The 24419-nt window shown below is 43.4% G+C and overlaps 1 protein-coding gene across 1 annotated transcript in view; it reads right to left on the bottom strand.

The window, feature by feature from the left end:
• Positions 1-411: 411 nt before the first annotated feature.
• The window catches only part of LOC109909908 (four and a half LIM domains protein 3-like), a 44540-nt gene continuing 20532 nt past the window's right edge, over positions 412-24419 (bottom strand). Inside the window, exons 2-6 of the mRNA XM_020508995.2 lie at positions 9544-9728; positions 8492-8666; positions 3391-3560; positions 2965-3151; positions 412-2620 (exon numbers count right to left, since the gene is read on the bottom strand). Coding sequence (XP_020364584.1) covers positions 2463-2620; positions 2965-3151; positions 3391-3560; positions 8492-8666; positions 9544-9728 — 875 coding nt within the window. The 3' untranslated portion in view covers positions 412-2462. The remainder of the gene's footprint in view (positions 2621-2964; positions 3152-3390; positions 3561-8491; positions 8667-9543; positions 9729-24419) is intronic.

The following is a 24419-nucleotide window of genomic DNA, read 5'->3' as shown; positions in this document are numbered from 1 at the left end:
CCCAATTTCAGCCTTTACCCAACCCCTTCAAATAAAGATAAAAAAATGCATTCAGGTGAGAAGTTGTGGGTGGCTGGAATTGATCATAAATATTCATTTTTTGTGTAACGTCAGTAGTCTAGTCAAGGAAGCATCATGCAATATATTTGGCACACTCCACTTACCAAGACCATTGCTGTCCCCTGGTTTTATATTAAGCTTTGTGGTGGCACCACCAACTCATGTAGAAAGGGAGTGTATTTCATACCGAATACCTGTCTTGAGATGGTAGAGTTGAACCGCTAAGAGCATAAAGAGCTAGATTCACTACTAAAAGACCAAAATATAACTTTGAGGTGTTTCACTATAACTAAGTCTTAAACATCTGGTTTCCGACTAAACTTTTTTAAATTTTAAATGAAAGTTACTAAGTTTCAATTAAGATTTCTTTAATAACATTTTATAAAACAGGTCATATAAATTTAACAGTATACATTTTCAACTGATTTGAATCAACTCTTCCATCACACAGGTGTGTTTCTCCATCTTTTTTAGAATCATAAAAAGCACATTTGCCAACTCTGACTTGCCAGCATCAAAGCTCAAAATAATGAAATCAAGATTTTTTTTTGATTTTTTTTCTACAAGTGAAAATCTCAACAGCAATAATCAATATACATTTTTAGGCAAACAAGTAATGACCAGATTTGGGTTCAAATACTATTTGAAATGTCCCAAATACTTGTAGCATTTGCCTTAGACTGCCTGAAGTGCAAATGGATGAGGTTTGCAGTTTTGCCACTATTCCATTGGTTCCATTGGGCCAGGCAAACTCAATCAAGCCCAGATAAAGTATTTGAAATGATTTGAAAGGATTTGAACCCATGTCTGGTAATGACAAAGACATGCATACCACTTAGTTGATGAAATGCAGCTCAGCTTCTTCGGGACTAGCCCATTCATTATCAAACAACAGCGATAGTAACAGAAAGATTAAATACAAAAAGGCAAAAAAAAGGAAATATGCTTAATGAAAAATATCATAGATAAGTGTCAACATGGAAAAAAGTAAACAATAGTCGTTATAAAAAGGCAGAGTGGTTTAGGTGTTGCTCCATATATAAATGCTTGAGTTGCGATTGTATGTTCACAGACTATGGGAACGAGGGGAATATTTTAGCCATAGTGTAAATACATGACAGCATTTCACTTATGCCTTAACTGACTTCATTGGTTTTCTCCAGCACCACCAAGCCATCTTTCTTTTCACGTTCTCTCAATATCTATATTTTTTCCCCCCCTCCATCTCTTGGACATATTCTTTAGTATACTATAAAGACATTCACTTTCTGGAGCAGTGTTTGACAACTGCATAAACAAATGACCGCAACATATTATTCTCTTCAAATAATCATGATATGTCTATAGGGTAAGTAACAACTAAAGCATGACAGCAAATACTGCTTTGAAACCTAATTGACATAGGAGAACAGTCATATGCACAAAACTGCAATTATCAGCATTGAATCACTCGAACATACTTTACTTGCATAACATATTTACAATGTAGTAAATATCAGTGTTCTGTAGCTGCTTTACAAAGTGCCGCTTTCATTGATTAGCGGTGATACGTTCATACAAAAATCTAGCAAGTTTGCATAGCTGGAAGCATTTCTCTTTGGTTTGATAATACATACCATATAAAGTAGGCCATTTCTTTTAAAGGCACATAACCCTTTTTTTTCACATAGTCACGACTTACTGTGGAGAAGGAAAGCCTTGGAGTGGATCTCCCCTCTCCAGGCTAGATAGCAACTACATCAAAATAGTATGATTTCGAACTATGTTCGATGGACTATTTGCATGTTGGTCAGTGTTATCCTCACATATTAAAATGCTCCAGCCTCTAATACAGAACATGAACATGGATCCATGACGACCCCCCCCCAGTTAATTATTTGATGGCAGATATTACATTTCTTTGGTACATCACTCTTTTGGTTAGTAGACCATTGGCAATCCATCAAATGACACCACTAATCATTTAAAAATTGTTCAGAACGGTTCAGTTCTGTCCAAAGACAATACTTTTCCCTCTGTTAAACCAAACATAATCCGACCAAAAAGTCACCCCATACATACAGGTGAAGGAAATATAGGTCTATTTGGTCATGAAAACTCTGCCAAGTTAGATCAACTTTAGTCTAGCTGATTTTTGTCTGTGTCTTTGCTTCAGTAGCCTGATGCTTAGCTCTGGTATTTGACAGCAAGCAGCAGAAAACACAGGGGGAGGATGAGGGATTGAGATGTGGTCTAGTGAGCAAGGTGTGTGTGTGTGTGTATGTGTGTGTGTGTCTGTGTGTATGACCTGAGAGGCAGTCTGTGGGTCTGTGTTAACAACCTTGGCAGTGATGAGGGGGGCCCTGGGGTTGAACTAGGCGGGCGTGTGTGAGGAGAGGGGTGATACGGTGTGTGTGTGTAGTCTATAGATTGCTATTGGTGTTGCAGTCGCGACACAGGATCTGGTCTCCATTGGGGAAGAAGCCTGCCCCCACCAGAGAGACAGAGCACTCTGTGCAGGTGAAGCAGGGCTGGTGCCACTGGCGCTCCTCAAACGAGATGTACTTCCCTCCGCCAAAACCTAGACAAGACAGGAAGGTGTTATTTTAGACATTTAAATAGTTATTTAACAACCAACAAGTAGCCACTGAGGTCTCCTCCCATACATAAACATGTGTAATCAATGGCCACGTTCCAGATATTCTGCAATGCAGTAGCCACGAGTAAAAATAACCAATGATTGAACGCCATGCTATCCATCCTTTTTGAGATTTGGTGCATGACTGCTATGTAGGCAGCCTGGAACATGGCCAACAGTTACTCAGTAAACCTGCATCCTCAGAAAAAAATACATGTCTATAGCAGCCTTTCTCAACTGTCCCATGGTCCTGGGTCATAATAGCTGTGGATGACTTTTGACCCTACCTGTGATAGGCTTGCTGCAGGCCTCACACTTCTTAGAGTATAGGCTGCCGAAGCACTTGAGGCAGTAGGGGTTGTCTTCGCGCGAGGTGAAGTGCTGCCCTGCCAGCTGCACCTTGCAGCCCGTACACACAAAGCACTCCTTGTGCCATGGCTCATCCCGATATGTCACACCCCCTTTAGCCAGGGCCTGGAGGGAAGAGAGGGTCAAAGGTCATCCTAGCTAGTCAAAGACCACAAGTCAAAATGATAGAATGGAACACACTCAAAAGATGTGATAAAAATTTAAAAAAAAATACCAAATGGATACCCTCTGTTAAGGCTTTTGCCACAACTCCTTAGGTTCCCAGAATCAGGAAATAAGGAATAAGCAGGGATATAATTCTGCCGAACAAAAAGAGGGAATTTGGGGAAAATTTCCACACAGACCTTTTTGCAGCGGGTGCAGCGCGGGGCGAACTTATCCTCATAGCAGGACACACAGTAGTGTTCATCCTTGTCTGGGATGAAAGACTTAGAGCCGATGGGCTGCTCACAGCTGTGGCAGATAAAACAGCCCTCGTGCCATGTGGAGCCACCATACTCCAACTTCCTCGTGCCTGGGAGTGTAGAGATAGAGAGATCAGAGAGAAAAATGAAGTGAGAAAGAAGTATTTATCAATATTGATCAACAGGACCATATTGAAGTAAAAAGCATTAAAAAAACTAAAGAGAAAGTCCAAGTCAGAAGATGCATGGCAGTTGACAGCGATAATAGCAACAGAATGTCCCACTGTTGAAGAAATATTTTGTTGAAGGGAAAATTGAGTGAGAACAAAAAGAAAAGGCCCTGTCAAGAGTGCACAACACTTCCCCGCCTGGCTGAATATTCCTAGAAACCGACATTACTGTGGCTCAATCCAGACCTGGGTTCAAATACTTTCTGAAACAATGTCACATACTTAAAGATGTGCTTGAGTGAACTTGCCTGTTGCAATGGAACCAATCGAAAAGTCAGAAATGTGCAAACCCCACCCACCTGGTATTCCAGGCAGGCTAAAGCAAATGCTTAAAGTATTTGACAGATTTCAAATAGTATTTGAACCCAGGTCTTGTTCTATCAGATCCATCTAAGTGACTTCTGAGGATTCCATTCAAAATGGCTTAGGGGGTATTCTTGAGGTGATTTAAGTTTGGTTTGGAGTTCTAAGGAAAATGACACCTGAGCTTTACCAAGTGAAGCCAACAGGGCAAAACTCCACCCTAGACAAGAAGCCACTACTGACCGCACATCATCAGAATAATAGGTAACACTTTATTTGGATATTCCCAACTCCCAAGTACAATACATGGTGTGTATATGTTCAGTAGATGTTCAATAACTGTCAACAACATTTCAACAAACTACCCACTAACACTAACCTTTAGCCTAACCATTATTCTAACCCTAGATGCTAAAGATAGTATGACCATCAACAAAGTATCTGTACATCTACAGTACCAGTCAAAAGTTTGGACACACCTACTCATTCAAGGGTTTTTATTTATTTGTACTATTTTCTACATTGTACAATAATAGTGAAGACATCAAAACTATGAAATAACACATATAGAATCATGTAGTAACCAAAAAAGTGTTAACCAAATCAAAATATATGGAACGCTTTTCCAACAGTCTTAAAGGGGTTCCCACATATGCTGAGCACTTATTGGCTGCTTTTATATCACTTTGCGGTCCAAGTCATCCCAAACTCTCTCGATTAGTTTGAGGTCGGGTGATTGTGGAGGCCAGGTCATCTGATGCAGCACTACATCTTAGTCAAATAGCCCTTACACAGCCTGGAGGTGTGTTTGGTCATTGTCCTGTGGAAAAACAAATAATAGTCCCACTAAGCGCAAACCAGATGGGATGGCGTATCACTGCAGAATGCTGTGGTAGCCATGCTGGTTAAATTTGCCTTGAATTCTAATTAAATCACTGACAGTGTCACCAGCAAAGCACCATCACACCTCCAACCCCATGCGTCATGGTGGGAACCACACATCTGGAGATCATCCGTACATTTACTCTGCGTCTCACAAAAGACACGGCGGTTGGAACCAAAAATCTCAAATTCGGATTTATGAGACCAAAAGGACATACTTCCACCAGTCTAATGTCCATTTCTTAAGCAAGTCTCTTCTTCTTATTGGTGTCCTTTAGTAGTGTAGTGGCTTCTTTGCAGCAATTTGACCACGAAGGCGGATTCACACAGTCTCCTCTGAACAGTTGATGTTGAGTTGTGTCTTTTACTTGAACTCTGTGAAGCATTTATATGGGCTGCAATTTCTGAGACTGGAAACTCTAACGAACTTTTCCTCTGCAGCAGAGGCAACTCTGGGTCTTCCCTTCCTGTGGCGGTCCTCATGAGAGCCAGGTATCATGGCGCTTGATGGTGTTTGTGACTGCATGTGAAAAAAGGTCTTAATTTTCTGGGTTGACCGACCTTCATGTCTTAACGTAATGATGGACTGTAATTTCTCTTTGCTTATTTGAGCTGTTCGTGCAATAATATGGACTTGGTCTTTTACCAGATAGGGCTATCTTCTGTATACCAACCCTACCTTGTCACAACACAAATTAACTTTTAACAAGGCACACCTGTTAATTGAAATGCATTCCAGGTGACTACCTCATGAAGCCGGTTGAGAGAATACCAAGAGTGTGCAAAGCTGTTATCAAGGCATAGGGTGGCTACTTTGAAGTATATAAAATATATTTTGATTTGGTTAACACTTCTTTTGGTTACTACATGATTCCATATGTGTTATTTCATAGTGTTGATGTCTTCACTATTATTCTACAAAGTAGAAAATAGTACAAATAAAGAAAAACCCTTGAATGAGTAGGTGTGTCCAACTTTTGACTGGTATTGGACTATCCAAATAAATAGTATGTCACATGCGTCAAATACAAAAGATGTAGACCTTACAGTGAAATGCTTAAAGACTTAAAGAGCAGCAGTAAAATGACAATAGCGAAGTTATATACAGGGGGTACCTGTACAGAGTCAATGTGCGAGGGCACCGGTTAATCAAGGTAATACAGTTGAAGTTGGAAGTTTACATACACCTTAGCCAAATACATTTAAAAACTCAGTTTTTCAGTTTTTTCACTCGTAATAATTCTGGATAGCCTTCCACAAGCTTCCCACAATAAGATGGGTGAATTTTGGCCCATTCCTCCTGACCTCCTTGCTCGCACACACCTTTTCTATGGGATTGATGTCAGGGCTTTGTGATGGCCACTCCAATACCTTGACTTTGTTGTCCTTAAGCCATTTTGCCACAACTTTAGTAGTATGCTTGGGGTCCTTGTCCATTTGGAAGACCCGGTTTTGGATTAGTGGCTACTTCCTTGCTGAGCAACCTTTCAGGTTATGTCGATATAGGACTCGTTTTTAATGTGGATAGAAATACTTTTGTACCCGTTTCCTCCAGCATCTTCACAAGGTCCTTTTCTGGTGTTCCGTTCACTTTTTGCACCAAAGTACGTTCATCTCTAGGAGACAGAACGCGTCTCCTTCCTGAGCGGTATGACGGCTGGTGGGCCCATGATGTTTATACTTGCGTACGTACTATTGTTTGTACAAATGAACGTGGTACCTTCAGTCGTTTGGAAATTTCTCCCAAGGATGAACCAGACTTGTGGAGGTCTACAATCTTGATGTCAAACAAAGAGGCACTGAGTTTCAAGGTAGGCCTTGAAATACAGCCACAGGTACATCTCCAATTGACTCAAATTATGTCCATTAGCCTATCAGAAACTTCTAAAGCCATGACATCATTTTCTGACATTTTCCAAGCTGTTTAAAGGCAGTCAACTTAGTGTATGTAAACTTCTGACCCACTGGAATTATGATACAGTGAATTATAAGTGAAATAATATGTCTGTAAGCAATTGTTGGAAAAATTACTTGTGTCATGCACAAAGTAGATGTCCTAACCGACTTGCCAAAACTATAGTTTGTTAACAAGAAATGTGTGGAATGGTTGAAATAGGAGTTTTAATGACTCCAACCTAAATGCATGTAAACTTCCGACTTCAACAGTATGTACATGTAGGTAGAGTTATTAAAGTGACTATGCATAAATAACAGAGTAGCAGCAGTGTAAGGGGGGGGGGGCATTGCAAATAGTCTGGGTAGCCATTTGATTAGATGTTCAGGAGTCTTATGGCTTGGGAGTAGAATCTGTTTAGAAGCCTCTTGGAACTAGACTTGGCGCTCTGGTACCGCTTGCCGTGCGGTAGCAGAGAGAACAGTCTATGACTAGGGTGGCTAGAGTATGACAAGTTTTTACAAATATACATAGACCGTCACGCCTGGTCTTCCCAGAGGCTGCTGTTCTATCCTGCCGATACAGTGTATTCGTTCAGCCACGACTTGGTGAAACATAAGATACTACAGTTTTTAATGTCCCGTTGGTAGGATATATGTGCTTTTAGATCGTCCACTTTATTATCCAGCGATTGTACGTTGGCCAATAGTACCGATGGCAAAGGCAGATTAGCCACTCGTTGCCCGGATCCTCACAAGGCACCCCGATATCCTTCTGCGAAACCTCCGTCTCTTTCTCCTGCGAATGACGGGGATGAGGGCCTGTTTGGGTGTTTGGAGTAAATCCCTCTCGTCCGATTCATTAAAGAAAAATGATTTGTCCAAATAAAGTGAGACCAAAGAATAATACACTATACCCAATCTGGTTGGCACTAAAACATGTCATTATTTTCCAGGGAACATGATAGGTTTGTCTTTGCCATCATTACTGAACGAGGGTTCCCGGATATCCAACACCATCAATGCATACTGAATACAGTAATGGGAATTTTTGTCTAAACTAAAAGAAAAGTAACCACAACAACAACAACAACAAAAGACCACCTTCCACCACACTCTTCCTGGAATCACTTGCTGTTTTACGACTTTTCGTTTTGGCTGATAGATACAGCGGTGCTGAAATAGTTTACGGGCTTATCTCGTTATCGTCAGATACCTGGCTGCTCTCCAAGGCACTGGGATTTGGCTCAGAGACAGCAAGTAAGGAAAACGGGCAATTACTCGGTCACATTCTGTCCCGGCCACGCTGACTCGCTAACTCTTTCTTTGTCTCTCTGACATTTGCTCTCTCTTTCTCTGGCTAAGTGCAAATTTTACAACAAAGCCTATGTGCTTTTCATGTTCAGTAGCTTATATATTCAGACCATCTTAAACACTCAGTTGCAGAAATTATGAACAGGGTGACGCAAGGACTACATTTCCAAGGATGTGGGGGAGATCATGGTTAGTCTTGTGTCGCGTAGTGTAGCCGATGTTAAATATATATGCTAGGAGTGAGTGTGTTCATGTCACTGGAGGCTGGTGTCACTTTAAAAATTGGAGGACGGGCTCGTTGTAATGGCTGGAAAGGAATTAAAGGAAAAGTTCCATTCCATTACACCCACAATGAGCAATTTCTCCCTCCACCAGCCTCCAGTGTTACATGCAGAGTGTTTCCATGCCTCCCCCAGTACCTGGCATGACAGTCTTGTCACAGGCCACACACTTGGACGAGAACTCGTTGCAGTAGCAGTCGTTGCACAGCAGGGCCTCGTCCTGGCTGGTGAAGGGCTCGTCCGCCAGCGAGCGGTCACAGCGGAAACAACGGAAACAGTGCTCGTGGTAGTGCCGGTCCTCGTAGAACAGCTCCTGGAGATACAACAAGGGCAACAGTCGAGATCAGAATCAAAGCTACCATCCACAACCGTTGTGCCATTGAGCAAGCCACTTAACCCCTAAACTGCACTGGTTACCGTCGCAAGATTGACAATAAAGTACAATTCTCTTCTTCCATCCAATACAATTTATAGACAAATTCCTAGGACTTCCTGGAAAGGAGTGTACAGTAGAACTCAAACTAACACTGGGGTTTCTGGTTATGAACAGAGGGAATAGGGGAGAGGTGATGGGTAAGAGAGGCGACGGGAAAGAGGAGAGATGGGAGAGCGAATGTGTGAGTGTGTGTGTGTGTGTGAGTTCCAGACAGGGAAGAGCAACAGTTTGTGTGGTCGAAGACAAACACAGGCTTTACTGTGTGTTCGCTGCTTTTGAGGGTGTCGATGATAACTCATTGGCCTCCTGTGTGTGTGTGTGTATGCTAGCCAAGCACGCGCCCTCAATGCTTATCCCACCGCATCCATTCCCTCTTCTTACTGTAGCAAATTATCAACCTCACGTGTTTGTGTTTTCCATTAAGGAAATATTAAAACTGCATTCATTGTGGGAAACAAGGAGACATTTTCCTCACACAACATTTCATGGTCTGACATAGCAAGGCTGGCTAGTTGAGCTTGGTTGGAAAACCTCTGTAATGGCATGTTAAATTTGCCTAGACCTTGCCCTGCCACATTCAGACCATGAAAGACAGCTGCCTCATTTAGCATACAGAATGCATAATTATCGAGATACGACCCCTAACTACCACTCATTACCATGTAACAACAGTTTGCAGTGTTAAAATGACTCAACTAGAATTGCATGCCCTCATGAACATGACCCACTAGTGGAGCCAAAATGAAAGTCTTACCCTGGCGTCATGGCCGATTAGCTCCTTGCACTCGTCGCAGGTGTTGGCGAACAGGCTGTCGTAACAGGGGATGCAGTAGGGGTTGTCCCCCTCTCCCCCGTCTGCCTGGATGTACTTGCGTCCGTACAGGGACTCCTTGCAGTTGTCGCAATCGAACCGGTCGCTCATTGTGACTTGTTCCATCCCTGCAACAGAAAAGCAGGATCGGCATGAACATGAGCCTTTCAAATGAACCCCTAGTGCTAGGGAAGGCGAGCGGCAAGGAGGCGGGGAGAGGGGGACATGCAGGGTGGAGAGAAGGAGTTGGAGAAAGGAGAGACCGTACCCATCAGTGAACTTAACGTTAACACCTGTATTGTTTTTGTTTGTTAAACGTGTCATTTGGAAGCATTTTTCTGGCTGTTTGCCATTCGTTTCACTTTCTACCATTCACCTTTAACTGCATTGAAGTTGAACTAAACCTTAACACTCAATAGGGAGAGAAAGAGGAGACAGAGGGAACAGGAGATGGAGGGAGACATACATGAGAGGCAGTTCAAAGCGGCTATGAACTTTTTTTGCTGTGTGATGATAGTGAGATGCACACACAGAAACAGACAACGGAGTTGCACAGAGCCATCACTCTGGGCTTTGCTTGCACTCCTCCGTAACACTATCAACCTCTCTGAATCTACGGTCTGTGAGATTAAAGGGATGACATGGTAAATGCATACATTTATGTTGGGAAGAGATGGAGATCTGTGTGGACCACCAACTGAGACAGCGGTGAAGACCGACTACCCTCATGTCAAACTCATCACAGTTGACTCTTGTGAAAACACAAATCCAGGATAGGCCGGCCTGCCCGCCCACCCACAAAATATGGACACCCTTTCAAATGAGTGGATGCAACTATTTCAGACACACCCGTTGCTGACAGGTGTATATAATCGATACATATGCATACAGACATGCAATCTCCATAGACAAACATTGGCAGTGGAATGGCCTTACTGGGCCTCCTGAGTGGTGCAGCGGTCAAAGGCACTACAGACCCAGGTTCGATCCCAGGCTGTGACCGGGAGTCCCATAGGGCGGCGCACAATTGGCCCAGTGTCGTCCGGGTTAGGGGAGGGTTTGGCCAGGGGGACTTTACTTGGCTCCTTGTGGCAGGCCGGGCTGACTTCGGTCATCAGTTGAACAGAGTTTCCTCCGACACATTGGTGCGGCTGGTTTCCGGGTTAAGCGGATGTGTGTTGAGAAGCGCGGTTTGACAAGTCATGTTTTGGATGATGCAGGACTCTACCTTCGCCTCTCCCGAGACCGCTGGGGGGGGTGGGGGGGGGGTGGGGGGGTGGGTTGTAACGATGAGACAAGACTGTAATTGGGGAGAAACGGGGTGTAAAATAAATAGAATGTCCTTACTGAAGAGCTCAGTGACTTTCAACGTGGCACCGTCATAGGATGACATCTTTCCAACAAGTCAGTTTGTCAAATTTCTGCCCTGCTAGAGCTGCCTCGGTCAACTGTAATTGCTGTTATTGTGAAATGGAAACGTCTAGGAGCAACAACGGCTCAACCACAAAGTGGTAGGCCAACACAAGCTCAGTGCCGAGTGCTGAAGCGCCTAGCTTCACTCGGTTGCAACACTCACTCCCGAAGCAACGTCAATACAATAACTGTTTGTCGGGAGCTTGAAATTTCCATAGCCGAGCAGCCGCACACAAGCCCAAAATCACCATGCGCAATGCCAAGCGTCAGCTGGAGTGTTGTAAAGCTCGCCGCCATTGGACTTTGGCGCAGTGGAAATGTGTACTCTGGAGTGATAAATCATGCTTCACCATCTGTCAGTCCGACGAACGAATCGGGTTTGGCAGATGCCAGGAGAACACTACCGACTCCATGCATAGTGCCAAATGTAAAGGTTGGTGGAGGAGGAATAATGGTCTGGGGCTGTTTTTCATGGTTCGGTCTAGGCCCCTTAGTTCCAGTGAAGGGACATCTTAATGCTACCGCATACAATGGCATTCTAGATTATTCGGTGCTTCCAACTTAATAGCAACAAACGGTGGGAACAACTCCATATTAATGCCCATGATTTTGGAATGAGATGTTCGACGAGCAGGTATCCACATACTATTGGTAGTGTAGTGTATATTCCCTAACATATACTGTAATGTTATATATATACTTTGTTTTTACAGGAACAGCAGTTTAATGGCATACTAGATCTTAGCTGAAGTACACAAAATTTTTGCGCATTATGGCAATGGTATCTGGTTGCCAAAACACTACAGCGTCGCTGAAGGAAAGCCCTGTGGTAAGTGATACAGCACTCTGGCAAAGCAAGCAGCCGGGTATCCATTTACAGCCGCCCAGAAATAATAATAATGTCTGATAAAATAATGAATCAAGACTTTAGAGGTCTAGTGCTGCCTGTGTTCACACACACACACGCACACACACACACACACACACACACACACACAATACTGGATCAAAGACAACATCAGACCTAAACTGTTTCAGATCTCGGTGGGGGGCAATTCCACTGTTCAAGTAAATGTTTGTGGAAATTGTTAAAAGTAGTCCTTGTGCATAGAGTTGTAAGATTTGTTGATCTTTGCAATCGTTGGTTTTTGTTTGACATACATTTGAAAATAACCACCATTCTGTTGATGTGGAATTGCCCCGAGACAAAGGCTGTTACATGGGTCGGGTGAGTCGAGATAAAAATGTATTCACCTGCTCCTAATGTTCATAAATAACCCACTGATGTGTTCTCTGAAATGACACCCCTTTGCCCATTTTGGAAAGGCACTTTCAACCCCCTCTCCTCCTCCTTCAATAAACAGAACCATAAATTAGGGAGCGTTACTGTTGGGGATTCTTGCTGCCTCTTGTTCACATAACAAGCCTACCACATCTCTACAACCAATGAGGCAACTGATACCTATCCCCCGAGGACCTGAGAGACTCAGGCATTATTCACTTCATAGTCATTCAACTTGGGGCTCGCATCACTGACAACCACCTTGGATTAACCCGAACGCAGTTGATTGGATGGAATTTGATCTCGCAGCCCCGCGGTTCAATACTTTCTTCAGCGTGCCAAAGTAAATGCTAGCTATCTTCATGCCAATGGCTTGTCTATACATATGACACAAGTCTAAGATGTAGTAGCCTGCGCCATCAAACCAAAAACACATCAGCCACACCAGGTATGCGCTAGCCTCGCTTTCCAAACATGTGCATACTCATACGGTACTGAAAGTAGAGGTTAGCCTGTGTTCTGACATCATCCTTCATATAAAATAAAATGGAGGATCTGTTAATTGCCTTTCCCTGTTCTTTGGTATCAGTAGCTTGCAAACAAGTCGTTCAAAGTATGGCCAGAAAGCACTTATGTTTGATGTAAGCACTAGTTCTGTGAAGGCTGGACCAATATTACATCGGAGATGTCTAAACAACCGAGGATACAAGCTTTCGGGTACCTGGAATGGATCATCCAGGGCATTCTGGAGCCCACTTGTTTCCCCCTTGCATGGCCCATCCAGGCAGCTTTGGCCCAACATCCAAACCACAAGTCTATTTAAGGCCCCTCGGGAGACGAGGGGTTGAGCTACAATAACCCGCCTGCCAGCAATCAGTTAAGATTAGGTAGCAGCCAGTGGCTCCAAAGGGCTCCAAACTCCGGATGGGAACTTTACACTTGTCGATATTCCACAGCCCGATACATAAATACATATTATGGTAGGACAGAACGGGTTGTTTTGACTTTACGTCTTGTAGTATTGAAACGCAAGAGTAACAATCCGTGAGGGGCGAGCGGACTGCCCTGACGGATAAATGAACTCCGGATGCCACAGGACCCGGCTCTCACAGCGAGAGAGCATGACGTCAGTGTACGACCCTGGGGCTCCACAAGTGATTCAATCCAGAAAGCAAAGCAAGACAACCCCCCTTTCAATCACCACCACCCCCTAAAAAGATGGTGAGGGGGCTGCTGTTTGCGCAGACGACGACGACGACGACGGGGGGGGGGGGGGGGGGGGGTGGAAGTGGTACTCAGTGAACTACAATCTAGACTATTTCTCACAGTGTATCCCGGATTCCCGGAAGGAGTCCATATTCTCTGTGCTTGGGGGCGCAGTGACTAAGAAAAACCACTTTCTGCTCATAACATTCCCAAACACTAGAGTAGTGAGTGAGAGTCCCCTGACAGAGACTCCTAGGAAAGCACTACCTCCCCCACCAAGGACAACAATTATGCTTATGCTGTCATATCTTACAGTAAGGTTACTTATACTCCACTGGTAATACATTCTGGTATACTACAGACACTCCCTTTTGCAACTGAAATACATTTAGCTCAATGGAAACACATCCAGATGCTGCAAATGCTATATAGTGTAGGTAAAACAGAGTGGCTTCTCACAACTGCCTTTTCCTTTGACTTTCTTAACTCTTTCTAGGCCGTTGTTTGGAGTTGAAGTCTCTCATTCTCGGCCAGAACATCCGGTGAGATAGCTAGAGGACGCCAAGGTCGGTCTAGTCTGGTCATCACAACCCCCACCCACCCGCCCCCTCCGATAGACAAATTGGTGGGCTGATTGGAGACCCAACAGAGCGAGGTTAATCCGTAGAGATAGAATCACATTTCATTGCTAGGGTTCTCTCTATGCATAGAGATAAAGCAATCTGCCTCTATTGTTTTATCTGTATGGGTCTATGCAAGTTGTTTACTCATTGCTGACAACTCAGTCAGCACTATATGCCATTTGATCAGGCTCCGACTCAGGATGTGCGCCAGAGATGGGTTAGTTAGGGCTCCCTCACACCAAACCAAGTCCTTGGTCCGGTTTCACTGACAGCCCGCTAATCCCCTGCCCAAACTTTGCTCGCGCTTCGGTTCACTCCAAAACAAACCATCCATTGCACTCCGCGCTGGGAACAGTCCCTAGCACTCTTCCCCTGTCCCAACGCCCAATGAGAGTATCTGCTTGTAAAACGTCTGTTTGGCTACGGTCAGAGTTGCCAGACAAAGCAGTAGACAGTGTGCTTACATCAACAGATGAGAGAGAGAGAGAGACGGTCCCCGGCTGTCGAGGAGACTGTAGCGAGTCCCACTAAGTATGCTACACAAGCAAATGATGACATAACCATCTAATGTTTCACAATTATAAAAACACTGGCATACCATTGACGAGACAAGTTGTGAAGGAGAATGGTATGAGGAGCATGAGCAGAGAAAGTTATTCTAAAAAGGATTTCAAAGTGTGGATATAAGGGTGATATTTACAAGACAACCAAATAAACCAAGTTCATTTACAGGCCTATCTATAGCCGGAGTGCACACTACTAACATGTGTGCCTCTTATGGGAACCACATGCATGTCTTAGGGGCTGAAAAATTTGACTCTATAGCTACTCTACTTGTGCCATTTCTCAACATTTCATCTATAATCATGTGTTGAGAATTAGTCTGCCGTAGTGGATCAGAGTGTCGGTGAGTAAGCGTTAGGCTGCTGGAGCTGAGCAGATGTAAACATGGCAAGGAGAGCCCTTGACGTACTAGACAGCGACGTCGCCCTGTGTACTTTGCCCAACAGGTGTTCTGTGTAGAGTTCATGCTCGTGCTAGTCTGTGTGTACTCTATGATTAAGCACAAACACACACACACCCATGACACAGTCCTCACACACACACACACACACACACACACACACACACACACACACACACACACACACACACACACACACACACACACACACACACACACACACACACACACACGGACGTCAACCACAATCAATGCTGCTGTATCTTTCAGTCTCCTTTCCAAAGTGTGGAAAGGAGACTCAAACAAGGTCAACAAAACCTTGCTATTATTACCGACTACAACCGTTTTAACTTCGACAAGAATGTGTGCTCCCGGTTTCAAAATGCCACTTATATTTTACTGAGACTGGTTGTTGTTGTTCTTATACTAAGAAAAGGACATATACGAAGAAAAGGACATGAATGGCCTTAAATGGACATCTTAAAGTGTGAGAAAAGAAAAAGGATAGACTACCAGAATATGGGGAGCGGTTGCGTGTTAGACATGAGCTAACCAATGGTTTCCTTAGGGATATTACCTCTCTAACCACTCAGCGCTCTGCAGTAGGTCAGGCAAGTCTGATGCGCACGGAGTACTTCCGTACAGTCTATGACCACTCCTCAGTTCGTCTGAGTCTATCCAATAGTTCTCCTATATCACAACATCTCAAAGACATGGAAGAGTAGAGGGGAAACAAAGATGGCTTCCTATTGCAGCCCAACAGAATATAGTTTACACACATTGAACTAACCATTTATGTATATAAAAACATCAATGCACATACACATACATTACCAAAAGTATGTGGACGCTCGTCAAACATCTAATGCTAAAATCATGAGCATTAATATGGAGTTGGTCCCCCCTTTGCTACTATAACAGCCTCCACTCTTCTGGGAAGAGATTCCACTAGATGTTGAAACATTGCTGTGGGGACTTGCTTGAAGAGCCACAAGAGCACTAGTGAGATCGGGCTATAAGGTCTGGCTCGCAGTTGGCGTTCCAGCTCATCCCAAAGGTGTTCGATGGGGTTTGAGGTCAGGGCTCTGTGCAGGCCAGTCAAGTTCTTCCACACCGATGTCGACAAACCATCTCTGTATGGACCTAATTATTTACACAGGGTCATGCTGAAACAGGACTGTTCCCCAAACTGTTGCCACAAAGTTGGAAGCACAGAAATTTATATAAGTTGTATGGTGTAGGGTTAAGATTTCCCTTCACTGGAACTAAGGGGACTAGCCCGAACCACCAGACAAGTATTCCTCCTTCACCAAACTTTAGTTGGCACTACGCATTCGGGCAGGCAGCGTTCTCCTGGTATTCACCAAACCAAGATTTGTCCGTCGGACTGCCAGATGATGAAGCGGACTGCCAGAGGACTCCAGAGAATGCATTTCCACTGCTCCAGAGTACAATGGCGGCAAGCTTTACACCACTCCAGCCGACGCTTGGCATTGCGCATGGTGATCTTAGGCTTGTGTGCGGCTGCTCGGCCATGCTGAATTTATCAAATCCACTAATTTGAAGGGGTGTCCGCATCATTTTGGTCATGTAGTGTATCAGTTAATATTAACCTGCTTAGTATTTTTTTTAAATTAAAACATGACAATTGTTGCATTAGCTAAATTGGCTAGAATGGGGAATATTAGAGGGACAGAGACAAAAAGGCAAAGACAGAGTGAGGAGAAATTAAGAAGAAACCAAATGGAATAGATAGTAAGAGCAAAGAAGAGGGTGACATTTAGAGGGAAATCCAATCTTGGCGTGGGATCTGAAACCTATGGCACGTCATAAATCAGAGCAGAGGAAAAGTGAAACGTTGGGTTTGGATAAACACATACCACCACATTGTGTTCCTCAGTTCTACCGTCTGGATGTCTTCCAGACAGAGTAAAGCTCCTTGGCTGGCTTTGAGACGGGTAGAAAATACAGCACTGGACACTTCACTATATCATTTAAGGCCCGGTTGAGCATATCGAGAAAAGTTCATTTGTGTCACAGCCCAATTGCAATATGGCCATTTCAGAACTTCGCCAAAACGGGGAACCTCTCCCCGGTCTTATTTACTCAATGCATCATGCCGTGTCAGCCAGATAAGAATTTCGATTTGGTGAAAAACGCTAAATGTCAAATGGCGTGAATTACACAACAATATTTTAAATGGTCCAGAACCTGTTTGTTCTAGACTGTCATTACAATCCCTTGAATCATAAACTGGAATGCAAGGCAAGGTCAGAGTCCTTTGGGATTTAAACACTTGATCATTCTCAAGACTACACTCTCCATAGAGAAAACTATGAGGCCAAGATGGCTGGACATTTGCCTGGCCACTTCGGTTAACATCAGGACATCAACGGGCTGTCAGGTTCAACTGCCTATTTAGGCTTTTGGGGACAGAATGATCTAGCTACTGTTAGTCGTGCTAGATAAGTGGTGCCTTCAGAAAGTATTCACATCCCATTACCTTTTCCACATTGTGTTGTGTTAGTCGGATTTTGTTTTTATTCATAAAAAACGGAAATGTCTTGAGTCAATAAGTATTCAACCCCCGTTATGGCAAAGCTAAATAAGTTCAGGGGTAAAAATGCTTAAGTCACATAATAAGATGCATGGACTCACTCTGTGTGCAATAATAGTGTTTAACAAGATTTTTGAATGGCTACCTCATCTCTGTATCCCACACATACAAATAATTGTACGGTCCCTCAGTTGAGCAGTGAATTTTAAAAACACATATTCAAACCACAAAGACCAGGGAGGTTTTCCAATGCCTCGCAAAGAAAGCCACCCATTGGTAGATGGTTAAAATTAAAAGCTAACTTTGAATATCCGTTTGAGCATGGTAAAATTATTACACTTTGGATGGTGTATCAATATGCCCGATCACAACAACGATACAGGTGTCTTTCCTAACTCAGTTGTCGGAGAGGAAGGAAACAGCTCAGAGATTTCACCATGAGGCCAATGGTGACTTTAAAACAGTTACAGATCAATGGCTATGGTAGGAAAAAACCGAGGATGGATCAACATTGTAGTTACACCACAAACCTAACCTAATTGACAGTGAAAAGAAGAAAGCCTGTACATTAAAATAATTATATAATTATATATATATATTCCAAAACATGCATCCTGTTTGCAATAAGGCACTAAAGTAATACTGCAAAAAATGTGGCAAAGCAATTAACATTTTGTATTCAGGACACATTAGAGAGTACCACTCTCCCTATTTTTTACTATAGTGTTGGCTGCATCATGGCATGGGTATGTTTGTAACCATTAAGGACTGGGGACTTTCAGAATAAACGGAATGGAGCTAAACACAGGCAAAATCCTAGACGAAAACCTGATTCCGTCTGCTTTCCACCAGACACTGGGATATGAATTCCCCTGGGAGATTAATTCACAATGCACAAGGCCAAATCTACACTGGAGTTGCTTACCAAGACAATACATGTTCTTGAGTGTCCGAGTTACAGTTTTGACTTAAATCTACTTGAAAATCTATGGCAAGACCTAAAAATAGTTATCTAGCCATGATCAACAACAAATTTGACAGAGCTTGAAGAATTCACTTTTTTTTTTAAATTGGGGAAATGTTGCACAATCCAGGTGTGGAAAGCTTTTAGAGTCTTACCCAAAGGTGCATCTACAAAACTCTTGATTCAGCGGTGTAAATACTAACACAAATTAGATCATGTATTTCCTTTTCCAAAAATGTGCAAAAAATAATAATCTAAAAACAGGTTTTCACTTTGTCATTATGGCGTATTGTGTGTAAATTGGCGAGAGAAAAAAATACTATTTAATCAATTTTTTATTTAGGCTGTAACAACAAAATGTGGAATAAGTCAAGGGGTGTGAATACTTTCTGGAGACAGTAACTCGGCCTATGCAAGTCGGTTGACAAGAGAGAATAGAGGCACGATGAGACAACACAAAGTCAAACTAGGGGGACACATCATGTGCAACATCTGTTTGTACTTTTTAGTTGTGAACTGCTCTTGCTGGCATTCACAGTATCAGATAAAGACACTACAGTAACTATGAGGAAGGGGTGAGCCAATGAAGTCAGAGGAAGCAGAGGGAAATTGCTCATGAAAACGAGATAACGCCAGGCTTACAAACAGTCACTATAACAACCCAATGTACAGACACAGACCACAAAGATGCTTTCGGCTTCTAACTGAAGAATGACGATCCACATGGGGATGACACAGAACCTAGCTAGATGCTTTCCAATAGTACCCAACATCAAAAAAACGAGGACAAAGGCACTCACTCTTCATGATTAAAATGCCTTTATTGAGGTGGCAAGTTCAATGGAACAATATCTTAAACTGATGCGTTTCGGTAGGTCAAACCTTCGTCAAACCAACATTTCCTTAAGTGTGGTTGGAACAGGCCAACTCCACCCCAGCACTCCATAGCTTCCACGGGTCGGGATGCTTGCATAGCCATTGCGCAATCTGTGGCCGCCGCTGTTTGCGCTTCCAGCCTCGGAATGGAGCCACAGATCGGAGCGTTGCCACTTCTACATCTTTTCTCCCCCACTTTCAGACGAGAACAACCTGGCCCACCCACCAACATCCTTATTTCTCACACATTTCATAAGGCTACAATCAGTAGGCCCCATTAAAACACTACTGCTGTGGCCATCGCTATTCTCCGTGATCCCTAAAATAACACCACCGAGATGCTTTGTCTCGGCTGACAATGTTTCATACTATCAAGCAGACTCAAGCCATACTGTGCTGGCTCAGATATTTTCTTCTTCTTCTCATATTGTCCTTCCCACATGGTTTCAGCAACTACGCTGGAAGCGTAAACAGGCAGACCCAGTACAGCTCAGCTTTGTTTAGCTCAGTAGCGAGAAAGGGGTACACTGTTCCCATGCGGGAGGGTTTGACTTCACCAAAAGAGGGCTGGGCAGAGGACCAGACACAGGAGGCCTAACCGGTCATTGTCCCTGAGCATTTAAACACAGCCTGGTGTGGTGGTGGGAGGACACCGAGGGCTCCGATGAGGGGGAGTGTCGTAAACATAAAGGAGGCCAAATGACTACCTGTGGCAGGGCCTTTGTAATTTGTCTCTTCTCTTAGCTTTTAATGAGCGAGCAGGTGTAGAGGAGAGATGTGATTTAGAGATTTGAAGAGAGGCAGAGGAAACCTGGGAAAAGACAGGCTTATGTGGGACACAAACCTCCGCTAGAACGTTAGCAGGGTTTACTTTGCGCACGGATACATGCTTACTGGCCCCGAAGGGGAGGGGAAAAAAATGGGGCTTAACATTGAACAGGAGTTTCATGGTGATTTAAAGCATCTTATGGAGAATGTCAGTAAACCACAGGAAAGGAGGTAACGCAGCCCTCATCAGTAATTGCTGTAGGCCTATTACGGACTTCTGTAAATGCCAAAAAAAGTACATTGTGATAAAAGCACATTCTTACTTGCCAAGAGAGGACACGCTCATTGTGAGGAAAGAATGAATAGCTACTCTCAGAAGTAAAGTCCGAAATGCAACTTTCATATATCCCCTCCCCCCTCTGCGAACTGTCTATCCAAGCTTACCATAACGCTCCCCCAACACCAAGCAATAACAGAAAATGTATTCTAAATCCTACGGTGCTTTTTCAACCAACCATGAAGGACAGCTTTAGATTCTGGAAAATGTATCTGGATGTATTTTTATATATCACTGTGTGGATGGTCAAAAGACTACATTTTTGGACCACATTTGTCTTCCTTTGAAGAGAAAGAGAAAAAAAAACGCTGCCATACATTACAATTTCACATCTGGTTTAGATTCGGGGGAAGTATGCAGTCAACGCCAGCATGCCAAAGGAGGTTTTGGACAGTCACTGACTGGAGAATGCAGGAAGGTCTGCCTTTACTTTCTCTGCAGCGCTGGTATTCGCCGGTAAATGTGAAGAGGGCAGAGGCAAAAACGGAGAGAGAGCGAGAGGTACAGTAAGTGACAAAGACAGGTAGCAAGCGGGGGAGATATCAGCCTAGACCTGAGTGGGGAAAAACTAGTTGATGGAAAGATAATGACAAGACTGTCAGCATTGCAAGGGGAATACAGGAAGTGAAGGAATGCAGAGACTAAAGAGCTGAGAGAAAAGGCTATATAGAGATCATTTTCAACCAAAGGATAAAACGCTAGTCATGCTAAAAAAAGAAAGAGTATGAAGTTAAACAAGAGAATATACTTAAACACTAAGGCGAGAGAGAAATGTCTGAAAAAAGGAGCAAGCGTGTAGTTCTCAGTTAGGGCCCTAGTGGACATTGGTAGGGAGTGTGTTATATGGAGTGGGGTGAGTACTGTTCAGAAGCCAAAATGACCCTGATTCCCAGGAGTGGCCTTGCTCCTACGTTTCCGACTGACCAGTAGCACCGTGAAGATTTATTACCAAACATGGCCATCCCATCATTCTCGTCACTGTCCTGTCCTCCCCCTGGCTGGGCTGCCTGTCATCATCTGCACTCCAATCCAGGGGATAGGCCAGGACATCTCATCTCTTTGAAAGCAGAACCCTACAGACACTGGCAGAGTGAGGGGAGGGGTTTGGCTCAATATCATCCTCTGAGGCGTCATTGGAGCAAGGTGTAAATGCGGACGTGAAGATACCATGGGATTGCTTGAATGTCTGTCGAAGGCTGTAGTTTTTTTGTGTGTCAAATTTTATTAATGCTTGCAACAGAACAAAAAACACGCCGCCCTCGCTTGATCCTTGGAAAAAGTATTGCATTTCTCCCACCTAAATGGAGAATGTTGCTACTAGAGCGGTACGACCAGAATATTTAGTTACAGTGGGTCAATACACTCTGGATCCCTTTCAGAGTGATTCAGCAGCAGGTCAGCCTAGCTGGTCTCCGGGGAGGATGGTGTTTGCACAGATCTTCAGAAGGGGAAACAGAGGGAGTCCTCCTATGCAATATCTTCACTGGCGTGGTGACAATTTCATCTCTGCCGGTGTTTTACATCTCGACCTCCCTCCCCGCTCCCCTCGTTTGTACCTACAGCCAGACACAACAACCTCCCCAGTCACAACAGCCTCCCCAGTCACCAGACACAAGGCTGTTATGTCTGGAGCCAGAAACAAAAAACACAATCTGTCAGATATTCTTGAACTGTGGCGCTTTATTGACACTTGGATATTGGTACGGAAATTGTGATTTTCTCATTTGAAGGGGAGTGATGCAGTCATAGAAATGGGTTCAGTCACACATGTTATGTTGTAGTACAGGCGTCTCCAACAGGTCGAACGCTGGTAGCTCGCAGCCCACCTATCATTACCTCGCAAAACAATTCTGAAAGTGCTCCAGCGCAAACTGTCTGAAACAAATCTCACAAGTATCAGACACCTCAAGCTCTAACCAATCAAATCCACATTGGCATGATCCCACTCCTAGTTAGCCAGAATTGGCTTAAAAAAAACAAACGTAACATAATATCTGCAAATTAAGTTCCATCAATATTGCCTCTGTATGTCTGTGTGCTGCGCACGTTTGTCTCTTATTCACTTCTTGTAAGCAGTTTGTGATAATGAGAAGTGTCTTCTGGATAGAAAAACACTTACCCCAAAACATTCTCAATTAAAATGTTAACTGCAAAGTAGGCTTACCTGGCAGAATAATATCATGATTATTTCTATAAAATCGGGTGGGACTTTGATTTAAAAACTCTGTCGTGATATATGCAATGGTGTAAAGTACTTAAGTAAAAATACAGTACTACTTAAGTTCATTTTTGGGGTAACTATATACTTTACCATTTACATTGGACTACTTTTACTTCACTACATTCCTAAAGAAAATGTACTTTTTATTCCATACATTATCCTTGTCACCCAAAAGTACTTGTTACATTTTGAATGCTTAACAGGACAGGAAACTGGTCCAATTCACACACATCTCAACTGCCTTTGATCTGGCGGACTCACTAAACCCAAATGCTTTGTTTGTAAATTATCTGAGTATTGAAGTGTGCCCCAGGCGATCCGTAAAAAAATATATAAAAAAATATTCAACCACGACAATTGTGATGTCTGGTATGAACGTATGAAATTACTTATACTTTTGATACTGAAGTATATTGAAAACCAAATACTTTTAGACTTCTACTCAAGTAGTATTTTACTGATACTTGAGTCATTTAAGGTATCATCACTTTTTTTCAAGTATGACAATTGGGTACTTTTCCCACCACTGGATATATGCAGCAGTAAAAACATCCCTAGACCAGCACATTCCTCTTTCACAAAATGCACAAGTAAAGGGGTATTACACAAAAAATCTCATTGTTTGTTTTTCAGCCCTCAAATTTTCTTCTGATGCAATTTAAGCATGAACATGGACTTAGAGAAAACAATGACATTGGATGTTCTATGAATACTTGTAATTTTGAGTGAATAACTGAACAAAATCCCAAACCAGGAAAAATAAAATGGAGAAACCCAGAATGTGAAATGACAAAATGCTGCCTATTTGAAAGCTAGGAAAGAATTAATGAGCTGCTTGCGACATGCTTCGTAATTTAAAAGTAGCTAGAAAATGTTGGACCCCTGCTGAAGTAGGACTGGTTTCAAGGCTCTCTTTTGTGTCATCTGAGATTCCCAAAGATTGGAAAGCAGCTGCGATCATCCCCCTCTTCAAAAGAGGGGGGGCACTCTTGACCCAAACTGCTACAGACCTATATCTATCCTACCCTGCCTTTCTGAGGTCTTCAAAAGCCAAGTCAACAAACAGATTACCGACCATTTTGAATCCCACCGGACCTTCTCCGCTATGCAATCTGGTTTCAGAGCTGGTCATGGGTGCACCTCAGCCATGCTCAAGGTCCGAAAACGATATCTTAACCGCCATCGATAAGAAACAATACTGTGCAGACGTATTCATTGACCAGGCCAAGGCTTTCGACTCTGTCAATCACCACATCCTCATCGGCAGACTCGATAGCATTGGTTTCTCAAATGAATGCCTCGCCTGGTTCACCAACTACTTCTCTGATAGAGTTCAGTGTGTCAAATTAGAGGGCCTGTTGTCCGGGCCTCTGGCAGTCTATGGGGGTGCCACAGGGTTCAATTCTTGGGCCGACTCTTCTCTGTATACATCAATGAGGTCGCTCTTGCTGCTGGTGAGTCTCTGATCCACCTCTACGCAGACGACACCATTCTGTATACTTCTGGCCCTTCTTTGGACACTATGTTAAGTTAGGGAGGCTGCAAATTTTTTTCAGCTTTTTGTTAAAAATCGTGCAAGATTTCAACGTCCTGCTACTCATGCAAGGA

This window comes from Oncorhynchus kisutch, linkage group LG2 (assembly GCF_002021735.2).
Source record: "Oncorhynchus kisutch isolate 150728-3 linkage group LG2, Okis_V2, whole genome shotgun sequence".
NCBI lineage: Eukaryota > Metazoa > Chordata > Actinopteri > Salmoniformes > Salmonidae > Oncorhynchus > Oncorhynchus kisutch.
Note: the sequence above shows the minus strand (reverse complement) of the source record. Positions and strands in the feature narration are given on the sequence as shown.